This window comes from Aotus nancymaae, unplaced genomic scaffold (genome assembly GCF_030222135.1).
Source record: "Aotus nancymaae isolate 86718 unplaced genomic scaffold, 86718_ANA_hifiasm-v0.15.2.pri h1tg000020l, whole genome shotgun sequence".
NCBI lineage: Eukaryota > Metazoa > Chordata > Mammalia > Primates > Aotidae > Aotus > Aotus nancymaae.
In genome coordinates this window covers 3,565,347-3,580,806 of record NW_026988432.1, presented here as the reverse complement: position 1 = coordinate 3,580,806, position 15,460 = coordinate 3,565,347, and the positions used below count along the sequence as shown (strand labels likewise).

Here is a 15,460-nt window from a genome sequence, read left to right as displayed (position 1 = left end):
ACTGAAGGGCGGAGGCAGCAGTCCTCTAGGTAGACATGGTGAATTTTCAACCTTTTCAAAATGTTCAAGTTGTCTTCTGTGCAGCACAGCACACTTTTTATTAGTGCTCTTAATGTGCATAACTCATTTCCCATGTCAAGTCGTATCCTCTTTGAGGGCATAACCGCAATGATTAGTATTTAGGTTTTTTTTTAATGTAGTATCTACTAAATATGTTTTAAAAATTCATTTTGAAAGTAAAAAGGTCAATACATAAGAAGGTAGATTTATCTTGTAACTTATCTGCTTTCCATATAAACTGAAGCAGTAATCAGGCATAAATTACTTGTCTTCTGAAGTGCCTATGAGTGGGTCTGAAAGACTGGCCTTGCTCCCGGGACATTTAGAACAGTTGGATGTGCACAGGTTTCCTGTGGTCACAGATAGGCCAGCGCAGCGGCGGCTGTTCAGGAGCCTCTCATAGGCACACGAGAGCCTGCTGGCTGCGCACGTAGAGAGTGCATGTGGACACCTGACAGCCGTGTGACTTGGAACCAGGGGAGCTCTGTCCTCTCAAGGGTGCTGGATGGGACCAAGAATGCATCATGTTCATCCACCTCTGTGCTAACTTACAAGTTTCTTTTTCTTAGGAGGCTCTGCTCTGTTTTAGAATCACCTTATATCACATAATAAATATGGACAGAAATATAACTGAGAAGTGGAGAGAAAAGATTTAATGTGCATCAATTTTTCCTAAGAACTAGTTTCAAGGGATTGAGATTTATGAAAAGCAAGAAGTAATGAGTAATCTAATGGAAATTATGCCATATAATAAATAGCTACCAGTTATAACAAAGGAAAATAAAATTCATAATATTTAGAGCAAGGTGATCCAGAAACTCTCCAATTAAAATTTCCTCTTGCCAAAATGCCAGATATTGGTGATGGGGGGATTGGAGGCAGCAAACCACATTGCCATGTATGTATCTATGCAACAATCCTGCATGTTCTGCACATGTACCCCAGAACCTAAAGTGCAAAAAAAAAAAAATTTCTTTTGCCGGAAATGTCCAAAGGATTGTACTTTGTGATTACCTCAGATTTCTATAAACTGTCTTTATCTGAATAAAAAAAGAGCCTTTGGGTAATTCTGCATGTAGTGTAATAGTGTAATATGGCGCCGTTATTTTTAAATATCTGCTTTACTTAAACTCTCAGAACACTTACCGGTTTTGTACATTATTGTACTGTTTGGAGTCAGAGCCTCACCACCGTACCTGCGTTCCCAGCACTTCTCTCGTTTTCCTGCAGTACCCATTGTAGTCCTTCCTGTCTTGTGGCCTGGAGATGTCCTGAAGACAGTTTCTTGGTGTAGAAGCTGCATCTGGTGTTTGTAAAAGGTAGTTAGCTCCATTCCCCACCACACCCTCTTGTCTTTTCTGTTTTTATTACAGTATTCCTCCTGGCTTCCTAGAGATTACATCTTGAGCTTCCTCCTTTAAACCTTTTGCTTGATTCATCAGATTGACTCCTCCCTGTGTAAACCCAAGGATCCCGGCACATAAGCACATCTGCCTCTGCCCCAGCTGTCAGCTGTGCTGCTGTGCTGTGGTTTGTCAGGCTTACATTCCAGGCAATGCTGTACTATCCGGGTGTTTTCAAGTAGATGTTTGGTCATATTTGCTTTATATCTATAACAAAGATATTTTCATGAGTAGCCAAAATGATCCAAAAACACTAAGCAAAACATAAAAGTTTCTTTGGACTTAGAAATCCTTCAATAAAAATAATTATCACCAGTAGTTTACTAGGCTTCCTTTGAATACACATTAATACATTTGTATCTCTCTATATATAAATGTATTTTCCATGTATACATTTTATATGTACATGTTTGTGTATATATTTCATAAACATCGGCCCATATGTGCACACACACTGTATGTGTATATGTATATTCCAATTTATATACATATATATTTTATATGTACATACATGTGTATATGCACACACATACTATATGTATATATGTGTATATTTTTGAAAAGCTGAAAGGACCCATACCTACATGTATCTGGGATTTCATTTTTTTTTAACTTAATAATATATCCTAGAAGTCTTTCCACGTTCATAAGATCTACCTTATTCTATTTAATGGCATATGTGCAACAAATAAGAGTGAATGCTCAGCTAGTACACACACCAGGCCCTCTTCCACAGGATTTACTGAGAGAAACTCAGAGGCAGGTGCAGCAGCTGTTGCTCCTCTCCTTAGCCTATCTCAATAACTTGCTGCACTCTGGAGCAACAGGCAAGGATTTTGTGGTGCCAGACATCAGACTCTAGGGAAGTGTCTGACTCTTAGGCTGTGGGACTTTTAAGTGTTAAAACTGGAGAAGGCCCAGCTCCTCCATGCCTCTGAGGGTGTGTTTACAGGTGTGGTTGAGCAGTCCTGTGACCTGGCTTGCCAGATCTCTTGCCTTGTTCTGACATCAGTAACCGTTCATGATTGGGGAAATAGCTTCCCTTTCCCCTGATCAGGCATGCTGTCCCACCACTCGGCCAGGATGTGGTTGACTTCCATGGAGCTCTGCAGGAGAAGCTAACTGTTAGCTCTCAGTGGTACAGAATTTCCTAGTATGGATACACTAAATTTATAACCCATTTCTCTATTCATGGACATTTAGTTTTCAAATTTTGCCTAGTGTTTAGCTGTTCTAAAATTGATTTAATGACTTGTGGATCATCTAGAAATTGAGCTTCTGAACTTTCAAGGGTGTGTGTATATTTTAAACTTGAAGGTTACTATCAAATGTTTTTCAAAAGCTTTTGCTAACTTACACTGTTACCACAGGTATACCATTTTCCCTTACCATTATTTAATATGATCGAACTTGTTAAATTTTGCCAATCTCTCACTGTAAGTTTTAATTTGCATTTCCTTGGTCTTTAGAGACATTGATCACTGTGTAATGATTACATAACTATCTGTATTTCTCCAGTTATGAATGGCTTATTTATATTTTTTAGTTTCTGAGATTTTTATTAAAAATTAATCAATGGAACCCATTTTGGAATCCTTATTAATCATCAGTTTTTACATATGTTGTGTAGTTTTACTCCTTTTGTTTCCTCTGCCTTTTAACTTACTTATGATGCATTATGCTATATAGCAGTATTAAAACTTTCATGAGGCATATTTTCCTACAGATTTTGGTAGCATTTGGATTTCAAATTTTCTTTATGAGAGCTCTTTCTAACTAAGATTATAAAAATATTTTTTTCTATCATTTTTATAATTTGGTTTCCTTATGTTATAATTTTTTAATCCAAATGATTTTTTATGGTGTATCACAATAAGTAACTTATTTTTTCCTATAAAATAAGCAGTTGAATGGATACCATTTATTATATAACTCATCATTTCCTAATTGATCTGAAATAACATCTGTATTTCTTATATAAGTGGATCTTTGTGCTGTCTGTTCTGTTCTAGTGATGTATGTGATTCAACACTCCAAATGACATGCATCTATTTGCTAAACATTGTTGATAACATGCTCCCTTTTAGGCAGAGGAATTTGAGGTTCTTTATTCTTGTAGCTTTTAACCAATTTTAAATTTAAGCAGCACAAATGTTCAGTAATCTAAAATTATCAGACTCTTTCCTTATGGGTTCTTTAGTGAGAACATAAGTTATAAAGGAGTATGTATCTTAGGCTGTCTTACATAAATTGTGAAACAAGCTCTGAGTTTATATATTGGAGCACATTCTTCCAACCTACAGTGAGCTCTAAAGCAGCATATACGGAGTCTTATATTCCCTGCTACTGTGAACGTTTGATTGTCCTTTTTTTAGGATTTATTTTTGCCTAGAAAATTTATAAATTATATTATGCTGGTAAATAAATGTGATAACTTCTTGAGTTTAATTTACATAAAGAGATTTTCTTTGGATTATTCTATATCCATTTTAGAATCATGTTACAAGATATAGTAGAAACCTCCTTTCAACTGAACTTTTACATAAATATGTATACTATTGTATAGAGTAATTCTTTTTGTGGATGTGAGTTTTAAAAGTATACTATAAACAGGCCAAAAAAAAGTAATTGAATACCTGTCTAATTAACTTTGCACTCACAATATACATCTCACACGCCCTCATACATACACTGTAACTGGGAATCTATTTTTATTCAACTGAAGTTGCTTTTCATATATGATAGGAAACGTACTGATAATGACTCAGATAGTTTAACTCATTTGCATTTAATATAAAAACTAGCGGGAGGAAGAAAAATAACAAGTACCTACTGTATTATCTGAACATTTTTAAGATTATTTACCTGTCTTCATGATAGCATCCTGAGGTACATGTTGTATTACTATAAAGCAACCAAAAACGAAAGTGTTCTGTAGTCAGAAAGTGGGGTAAGCAAAATATTAAGCAAAACTAAATATATTTCTTTAAATAGAACTTTAAAAATTTTTGTTTCAATTTACATTGTGGGTTTTTGGTGTTTTTGTTTTTATAATTTTCATTTTCTGCTAAGTACACGTGGTGAGTTTCTGAAAGGAAAATGCAGGCTGCTGTATTGCTTGTATTTCCTCAACATGGATCTCCCCACACTTGTGCTTACTGTTTTTCTTAACATTTGTTAGCATCTTCAGAAATAATACTTTTTGGAAAAGGGTTTTATAAACCTTTATACACGCATTTTATGTATTTTCCGTTCATTTTGTTGTATTTATGATCTTTTGACTTGCAGTACTTTATAGTATTCATGTAGTCAAATCTATCTATATTTGACTTTATGGTTTCAGCTTTTATTATACTTAGTAGTGTACGTTTGAATAAAAGGCAGAGTTTTTCCTTTCTAAAAAAGTATTTCCAGAAGAGGAATTTATATATTTCTCTTGTAAATAAGCTAGAAAAATTGGAGTAAAAAGCAGTAGAGTAATTGGTTATGATGTGGAGTTCATGATGTACTCTTGGAGGACAAATGGAAAAAACTGTCATAATGTTATGTGATTGGGCACATGTAGCTGGAGATAGAATTTCTAGTGACAGCATCATTATTGCAGTCAGAATGTGCTGTATCTCAGACTGAAGGAGGGACTGACAATATTGTGCTCTAGGAAACTGTTAGAAGATCCCACAGATGACTCTAGTGATGATAGACGCTTATGCATATGAAGAGCTTGAATAGTTTATAAACATGAGTTGTAAAACCAGTAGTTCCAAAGTAATATATTATTTTAAAATAATAGGTTAACTTCAATATGTATATATTCAAATCAACAAAACATATATACTACATATGTGGTCACTTCCTTATATTTTATAGATTCAAGTTTACTCTCCCTCCAGTTCCCCACCCTACCCCCATTTTTTGACCCTTTTAGAAAAATTATGGTTAATTTTATATTCAAAGCCATACTTTTAGGTTCATAGTCTACTTAAGTATATGTGACTTATATTCAATTAAGTCTTTTTTTAGTTTCATAATTCTTTTTAAAACAGTTATGTGTTGTCTATCCAGAATTTATCGTGGAGCCTCTTTAATTTATCACAGAAGAATTCAACCTACTATGTAGTGACCTGCATTACCTAAACCATATTTTAACCCCCGGAATGAATTGCCACTCTCATTCTAAATACCACCCTCAGTTTCCCACTTTGATGATTAGAGTTTCATTAAGTAGAATAATTTTAAAAATCCAGTGTTTCATTGACATTAGTCTTTCTTGTCTTTGGCTGTATGCTTAGTTTTTTCCCCCCCTTATTTTTAAATTAAACATAATGAATGGGTGAGCTTTCCTGTGACACAGTTACAACACTGCAGGTGTTCTGGACTCCCCGGATACAGAGAGTCACTGTTAACTAGTGTGGCTCTCATAGACCTGGTGCTGTCCATACTCCTAGGTATAATTGTAATATGTATGTGTTATGCGTATGTATAATTATACACACGTCTATGTATAATTGACTTTTTGTGGTGTACATTATGAATGTGTATATGTACACACACATCTAATTGCTTTTAGTACAATTGTTTTACATGTAGCTTTTCTCAATCTGTGGCAGATGCTTTCTGCCGATGTGTCTTGTTATATGTGTGTTTATGTATGTATGCATGTATAAAGATAAGTCTATGTAGAAAGTTACTGCTGTGTCACATTTCGTGATGTAGCTCATGCCCTCCCTATAGATGATTGTTAACAACTCTTACTATATTAATATTAAAATATTGCCTACTTATTTTATAGAGCTATTTACCCATCACTCTCAAAAAGTTCTCAAACCAATCTTGTTAGAATTTAATTGTAATTGTCTTAACTGTATAGATTATTTTAGCAGCAAGCAACATATTTAACATTAAGCCAACCCATACAGATATGTGATATTTGTCTCTCTTTAGCAAATGCTCCCTTATTTATTATTGAGTTTTATACATGTCTCTTAATTCAACTGTGTTGTGTGGTTTTTTTTAAAGAAGTATTTTTTGTATATTGCATAAGGGAGTTTGAGTGCACATATCCACAAAAGAAACAACGTGGCCACCACACTCAATTCAATTTTCAGTTCTTTTAGCCCCACCTTCAGCTAAACTACTGTTGTTTTTGTGACTCTTTATAAGACTTACTAAGTCATTTCTGAAGCCTTCCATGGCACACAAAAATCATGCATTCTGAAATAGTGAGCGATCACTCCATGCTATCAAGTGGTTCCCCCAAAATCACCTAGGAAATGGGAATTCTTTTTGGAGTAGATGTAAAATGTAGACGAGTGAAATCGGGGGATAAACGAAAGCGGGGTGCGGGAATGAGAAAGCTCTTCGGGCGGTGGGTGCAGGAGCTTTCTGTTGCCTGGAGTCTCTTTCCCATGCCTGACGTCCCAACAGGACTGGTTGTTGCCAGTATTTCAAGACAATCATTCATTTTTCAAAAACACAGATTGGGGCAGTGAGGCAGATGTGAGGATTTTCCTGGGAAAAATGTGAATTAATATTTTTTTAGGATTTCTGAGTGCTGGTCACTCTCCTGTATACTTATCTTATAGCATCTGTGCCATGCTCTCTGCTGTTTGGTTTATCAGTTAGATAATATTATTAACACATATTTATAAATACATAGAAATTACCCAGGTGTGTCATAGTGATATTAATTTGTTACTGACCCAGTTCTCTCTAGTACTATAGTTAACTCAAGATCTTTGCCATACCAGCCGACAACCAGTATCCCGTGAGTGACTCTGTTGATTTTGGATGGGCAGCTGTGATGATCTGGGAGGAAAAGAGCTATGCAGAATGATGAGGTCCACCGGCAAAAATGTCTTGCTACCTGGTTCATTGTGATGGATTGGAAGGTGAATACACAGACAAGCATAATAGAATAGAAAGTCCAGAGTCCACTTGAAATAATCGAAATACTGACAATGGTGGCATTTCAAGTTAGTGGGGAAAATTTGACTTTAACAAATGTTATTGAGAGAACTGAGTAGCAGTCTGGGTCCACATTTAACTCACTGTAGGTTGATTTTGAAAGAAATCTAGTACTTAATGTGACATGATGCAACTGTGCAAGTACTAGAACCAAATTCGGATCAGTTGTTTTCTAGCCTCCAAGTAAGGATGCCATAGAACAAAAGAGCAAAATTATATACATTTGCCCTTCACAGCCCACCGTAAGCAAAGTCAAAAGAAAAAGATGAAACTCAAGAAAAATATCTGCAACTTCTATCTTAAAGAGCCAATCTCCTTAATTTATAAGAGAATGACCAACAACCATCGAGGAAAAAAAGAGCAAAAATGTGAATGAACAGTACACAAAAAGGAAAATATACATTGCTTTTCAATATTTGAAAAGATACTTAACCTCATTGATTACAAGAGAAATGCAGGTTACTACTTAAAAATTAAAACACCAATGAGATACCATTTTTTACCCAAAATTTGGTAGCACCCTGCCTTGACAAGCATGTACAGAAACAGGCTCTCAGACATGGTTAGTGGAAGTGTAAATTGCTGTAATTCCTCTGAAGGACAATATGGCAGAATTTAACAGAATTCAAATGTGTATGCCCATTCACATTTGAAGCAGTTGCACTCGTCATCATGTGATTGTCAAGGCATCCTGAGAAATGGAAAACATTCTGCAAGGTGATTCACTGGAACCTTGTTTATACTAGCGGATGGTTGGAAACATCCTAAATGTCCATCAGTAGAGAATTAGATAGATAGAATAGGCAGTATCCACATGAAATACTATGCAGCTGTTAAAAAGGAGAAAAGAAGGTAAGGGTGGGAGTAGAGGCATGTGGCGGCGATCAGGGTGCCCTTTGGTGCTGGATAGGGTGAGGCCCCATGCTGTGTTCTTCCACGGAATGGCGAGCTGCCAGCGTGTGGGACCCCTGCATTTATCCAAGGGGACCGGTAAGAAAAGAATGCAAGACACATCTGTAGCTTGAAACGATTGAGAAGTCAGGTATTGTACCCAGCTGGTCATCTGGGACGCTGGTGGAAGCAGTGGTGGAGGAAAATGAGTCATATCCATTGTTGGATGCTCTGATGTTTAAAATACGAGCATGCATGTTGGTTCAACAGCTTCAGTGGTGCCTTTTAATTTTAATAACCAAAATATCAAGTTTTTAAAGCTCCTTTCTCCTTAGGTTCCATAACATAATCAGGGTTTTTGTGTCCTTAGGCCATAAGTTAGTGTGCAGTACTGACTAATGATTTTATGGTGTTCTAGAAATACTTGTGGTGTTCTGCTTATTATTTTAACATACATTGCCTTTGAACAGAATAAGACATTTCCTTTATTATGTGTTTTTTAAGAAGCCCTAAAAAGCATAGGTCCCATCTTGGTCCCTTTTGCTGATTGGTCACCCTGTGCTTTAAACTCTATACCTTGAAGCTGCTCCAGACTTTCAACATGTTATATTCCAAAATTTAATTGGAAATGCACACTTAGAATGCCTTTTCCATGAAAGCGATGCATACTGTTTCTAGTCCACGTGAATCCTGCAGGAATGCCAGTGAAGAGTATGAGGCTTGGCGCTGGGGAATCTAACTTCCCTTCCAGCAGGCTCCGCACTCAGAGTGTGAGGAAAATCTTCCGCCTGTGAGGGTCAGGAGAGGTTCTTCCTCAGCGGAAAGCCTGGCGGCATGTTCTGTCACCTGGAGCTGGAGCTGTAGAATGGAGTTGAGAAAGGACGGAGCAGAGCGTAGCCTTCGGACGAAAGCTGCACGTTCCGTAGCTTTTGTGTGTGTTGCTGCTGACTTGGCGCAGTGTGCTGGAGCTGTGCAGTGTGCGTGGCTCACCTTCCCCCTCTGCCACTTCCCACCCACCTTTAGAACTGGGACTCACAACCTGGAGCCCAGGAATAGCCTTTAACAACTCTCAGAATTCGTAGGTGAAGATGTTGCGTTTATGTGCACGTACCTTCTCTATATAGATTGCGTTCAGTCCTTTGGTAGTTTGATGTACTGAACTCATTTTTTAGTTAAGGAAAAGAGACCTCTGAGAGTTGAGGTACTTTGCTGAGATCACAGAGCCATTCTTGGGTGCTGAAATTCTCATGTGGGGAATGTACCTGGGCTGCCTGACGTGACACCCAGGGATGTTTCTTCTGCATTGCACCAGGGTCATCTGCTGCCAGGAGGAAGAGGAAGAGGACGGGGATGAGACAGATCCGAGTGTTGGAAACTGGATTGGAGGTCACAGTTCTTAGTGAATCCCCTGGGAAACTGCTCAGTCATTGCTTGTTTCACTTTCTCCTTCATCCAGAGATGTACACCAGTATCTCTGTTTTCCTAGTTCATCTCAGATGGGAAAACTGTGTCGTGAGTTCTTCCTAGCATTCTTCTTTTTAAAGTATACATGTAACCCTTTTCATTTTTCTGAGAAATTTTACTTCTCATAAATTTTCTTAAAAGAAAATTTCTTTACTCTCCCATAGGGAAACACCAAGTTACATATAGATGATGACAAGAATATGCTTCTTGGCTTGTGATAGGAAGTCCTGGGTGGCAGAAGAGGGAAATTCAGAGATAAAATAAGGTCTAGGGATATTTCCAAAGGAGCAGTGTGAGGCCAGGAGGAGTTGCCCTGGCTCAGGAACGGGCCAGGTGTCCTTAGTTTACTTTCTCTTATTCACCTAAGATATCTGCTGTGCAGTGATTAGTAAGGAGGGCTCAAATCGGGTGTGTGTGTGTGTGTGCTGATATGGTGAGGTTTTGTGCAGCACTGGTTTGAGGAAGGAGATTAGTAGCATGTGATAGTTAGCAGTAGTGGCATGACTTAAAAATGTATTGCTCACTGAGGTAAAGGCCCACAGATGCTGAGAACCTCTTCTCCGTCTTGGTAACTTTGAGAGTTGAGCTCCCAAAGTGGCAAGAAGAAGGGTGACAATGGCACGAGAGTTCTTTTTTATTTGTTAGTTTTAGTGGAGAGATAGATCATATATTTCACAAGTGACCCATTGAAATTGCTACCTTCCTTGGTTTTTAATATATTACCAGAATTGTGCAACCATTGCCATAAGCAATCGTAGATTTTTATTACCCAAAAAGACCCTGTACACATTAACACTCACTCTCCATTTCTCAAAATGCATCCCATTTCCTTCTTACCTGCTTGTGTTTATGCTTCTGGTATGTGTATGTTTAAAACATACAATTACAAATATATATACATACATGTATTATGTAATAGAACATTAAAAAAATGTGTATATACACATCCTGTACACAGACGTATGCACATATCCGTATAAGAATATGTGTGTGGAATGGTCCTTAATGCCTTTTAAAATCTCAAGTTCCAAACCACATCTTTCTTGATTTATTTTATAGTTTCAAATAAAGGAAGCTTCCCACCTTTTTAAATTCTCTCTCCCCTCCCTTTGTCCCCATCTGCATCTTACCTATGTCAGTAATAGTTCCCAGCTGTTAGATTCTACATGCTGTTTAGTTACCGAGAGATATTGGCTTATTTTTGCCCTAAATACAGCCTTCTTGAAAACAAAATATTCTATTTTCAAAGTCATTTCTTCCTTCCTTCCCTGAATGTTAGGATTCATTGCTTATATTGTTTCCCATTTAAATATGCATCATACATTGAAATGTATTTGTTTTGGCAATTTTAATTTCTTCACATGATTGGTGATTGTCTTTGATGATGCTTCATGCCTAGCACTTTACATAAGGAACTACTATTGGCAGTACCAACGGATCTCCATTCCTGATGAACAGTCCTCGTTAAGTACAGTCGGAGCTTTTTGTTTTCTCTCCCCAGTGTCAGTAAACAATGGTGAATTTAGGAGGTGTCCGTAACGCTGTAGAAAACAAATCGGAGGTCTGAAGAATTAAGGTAGTAATTTGGAACAGTTTACCCAGCCTGAAGAATTTAAAAAAAAACAATTGTTGCTTTTAACTGTCCTAAAAGTGGACAGTTGTGTCAGTCACCTTCAGATGTTTTCCTGTGTTATTTCTGACACCCAAAGCTGTTACTCTAAGGATGATTATACATTTAAAAGACTCTACAGTCCTACCCTTTGCTTAGAATGTGCTGGTATCTCTTATACGTAGATATTAAAGGGAAAGCTGGCTGTGGTATACTTGAAAACATACCAACATTCTGGCCTCAAAAACAGAAAACCTAGGTTAGGATTCTGCCTTAACCACTCACCAGCCATGCAGCCTTTGTTGCCAGGTTATCACTGTGATATTTACCACCTTCTCTGTGAATTGCGTAGCGATCTCTACCTCGGAGGGTCATGCTTGGCTTCGAAGTTGCCAGGTCAGTGGAGGTACCTGGCATGCTTAGGTGCTTACTCATTTTTCCCTCTTACAGTGATTGTTAGTTCACAATAGGGAATTTATATGTAAAGCAAGTTTGACAATTCAGTAGTGACATGAAAGAAATAAGCTTGTGTGCATACATTCACTATCTTGCATGTATTTAGTCTAAGATCTCAGGGAAATTTAACACCCAGATAGAGCCTTTACCCAAAGCAGGTTGAAAATAACTGGGAAAATATCTGTTATTCTAATTCATCTCTTTTTTTTTTATTTTTCAAAAAGGTGTTACTGTTATTTTAATTTAAAAAATATATTTTTAACATATAAAACTTTGTATTTGAAAAATAAGAATAGGTGGGCATTGCAGTATAGCCACATTAATATTTTGATGTATCTCTAGTCTTTTTCCTAGGCATAGAGGGATTTGATTTGTTCAATTTAATTATATTGACTAGATTTAGTTGTGCATGTGCATTTGATGACAAGCCCTGCCTGGAGATGGGAGGGCAGTAGTAGGAACTTTTCCAAAGGATTATCTGGATCCAGATACGAGACTGCTCCCAGAATATGAGATCCCCACTCATGAGGAACACGCCTGTGTTTTAGCTTTGTCCAGAGCCAGTAGGAGAGGACATCCCTGTACCCTCTGTCTGGGGAATACCATTCCTCGTGCCATTTGCATTAATCCTGCCTCGCTTGGACGATACTTCCCCGTACTCCTCTTGTCAGGAGCGGATAGATACCGCGTTTACTGAGCCTTTGAATCTCCAACGTCATCGGTGCCTTTGTGTGTGAGAGGTAACAGTCATTTTCACCTCCTTGACCAATATTTCCCAAGGTATATTTCCTGAAAAATAAACATTGTGTAATTGAATATTATACACAAAAGCAATTCTAATTAGAAGCATTCAGGCAATGTAGACAAACGTAAAGTTTCCTCCTAGTCTTTAACATCCTGAGGTGCACTGTGAGGTGTGTTGGCTAACTACTATTTCCTGCTCTCATTTGATCATGGAAATCTTTCTTCTAAGAACATCTTGTAGGATTTTGTTCTTCAGCAATACCTTTGGGAAATGGTGATAAACATTGCTGTATTTTCTTCTGGCATTTAATTTTGGTCTGTAGGAAATCTGAGGCCAGCTTGTTTCTTTTTTTCTTTCTTTCTAGATAACCCCTCAACACCTGCTAGAATTTGTATAGAGCTCTTTTTATTACTGTTCTAAAAATGACAAAGACAAAAGGAGAACGGCTCTGCCTGTGTATTCGGAAAGGGTCTAGACGTGCAGTCTCTGGCAGAGGAACTGGCGGCTGTGAAAGGGCACGCACAACAGTTTGCCTCTGGAAGCAGCACCCCATTCCCAGTTTGCTGAGTATTTCAGGCCTTGCCTTTCTGATTCTGCTGGAAAACACTGGGAAAGGAGCCCACTTCTGATTTCAGAGGCAACGTGGCATGGAATATATGGGCTCTCCATTGTATTTTTCATCTCATCACTCTTAAGAGCCTGGATCATCACAGAAAGCTCCATGGGATTAACATGTTGTCCAAATATTGGAGTTGAGCCTGGGAACCGTTTCTAGCTCCAATTCCATCTTCAAACTATTTAGCGTTTACTTAAAAGCACCTTGCTTGACAGAACTTAAGAGCCAAGTGTCTCTGTTCCCCAGATGCTCTAAATTTAGTGGAGGTGAAGCACTTTGATTTTTGTACCGCTCCTCAGTGGCTATAGGTGTGTTCTCAGGGATCAGCAGACACCTTCACTGCCCTCAAGTGGTACCAGAATAATTTGATATTGAAATAATAGTACTTGGGATTTGGTATTTCTGGTTCTTCATAGAAATGAAGGCAACAAAACAACTTAAAACTTCATACCAGGGTTGTAAAAGCTACCAGCCTGATAGGGCTGATATATTACCTAAGCTAATTATTATATGAGTACAGCACTCAAAATAGTACTGAACACATAGAGACAGTGTTATCTAATGTCATTATTTGTAATATAAGGTTATTGGTTTGACCTGAGTTAGATTTACTTTTCTGTCTTACTTGGTAGGTCAAACTGTGCTGAAAATATCCGCAAACACATTCTGCATACTGGCAAACATGAAGGAGTCAAGATGTACAACTGTCCCAAGTGTGACTACGGGACCAATGTCCCTGTGGAGTTCCGGAACCATCTGAAGGAACAGCATCCTGATATTGAAAACCCGGACCTCGCTTACCTGCATGCTGGTAAGGGACAGAAACTGTTAAAGTACTTGTTCGTTTTTACCAGGATTTCGTGTAATCGTAACAGTTAAGATGCTATTTGTATATTACCATGATTTATTGAAAGGGACTAGAGTATGTGATAGTATCTGTTTCAAGACTTATAAAAAGTATATTCCAGTTTTATCCCACTCATCTATGAAAACAGGACTTTTCAACTGTATTTTATCAAAAAAGCAAATCTGACAAAGTTATCATCCTACGACTATAAAGTTAATAAGAGTAAATATTTAAAGCATAGTTGACCTGAAATGAGAGTAGTTGTGAAATCTTCATATTTTGACTAATTGCTAAAATATTTTTCTCAAAAAATGCTTGTGATTTGAAATGTTATGCCCTATTTCTTTACACCATCATCTTCCAGTGAATGCTTAGATAGAAGGTGACCTACGACCCTGGAGAGAGTCAAGCATCCTGGGTGGTCAGGGTGCTGCATGTTTCCCAGAAATTGGGAGGGAGCTGGCCCTGTGTTTGGGGAAGAGCTGGTGATGGCAGTGGCCGCTAAGAGAATTCTTGCCTCTTGGATGGCAAGCCAGGTGCTCTGGAAGGTGTCAGCAATGTGGCTGCAACTGCAGAGTAAAGCAGATCCGTTTCTCCAGCCTGACATTTTGTTTAATTAGCAAGTATTTGTTGAGTGCTGAATTCTCACTGTGCAGAGCCGCAGAATGATGGATTATGGGTAAGAGGACCTATTTGAGGAGGTACTTACCCTGAAGTAAATTTACAGAAGCGTTCCAAGATTTAGCCCAAGCAGCACTGAGTTGGATTAAGGCCCGTTGATGATGGGTATGCTTTAAGCAGATGTTTTGGGACCTATTAGAGCTACTACTTTTAAACCTTACTTCTCCGTGATTGGCCGTATGAACTCAGGCAGGCTGACCTCACCAAGCCTCAGGTTTCCCATATGTAAATCTGCGTCATAGTACCTATTTAATAGGGTCTCTGTGAAAATTTAAAAAGATAAAGGCTATGAAGCTGTTCGAACATTTTATGCCTATCTGTGGTTAGCAGTGGTGGGGATGGTGGGGATCGTGGTATAAATCACACCAGAAACGTGAGGCTCCGTCTTCAAAATGCTTAAGCTGTGTTTGCTCACAAAATATCTGCGTTAAAAGAAATTGAACTTGAGTAATTTGTTAGACTAGTTTTCTTAAAACATTTGACAATATGTAGATAGAAGCTTATTACTGTTCTTTCGTATTTCTCAATTGATGTTCGTATGATTGACTTTTTAAAGTAATGTCGAGTGTGCGATTTAGTAATTTTTCTGCTATCCAGGGCTGTATTTGGCAAACAAACAAAAACAGAGGTCTCTGCTCGTTCCCTTTTGGTGAGGTTGTCACTTTGGTTTTGGAACTAGACGATTTATCAGCTTTAGTTCATAAAAACAGATAAAGTCAAGTTG

At 37.9% G+C, this 15,460-nt stretch overlaps 1 protein-coding gene across 1 annotated transcript in view; it reads left to right on the top strand.

Annotated features, from left to right (window-relative positions):
* ZNF407 (zinc finger protein 407) overlaps positions 1-15,460 on the top strand; it is a 459,175-nt gene that overhangs the window by 297,916 nt on the left and 145,799 nt on the right. The window contains exon 8 of the mRNA XM_012465418.3: positions 13,841-14,019. Within this exon, the coding sequence (XP_012320841.2) occupies positions 13,841-14,019 (179 nt within the window). The remainder of the gene's footprint in view (positions 1-13,840; positions 14,020-15,460) is intronic.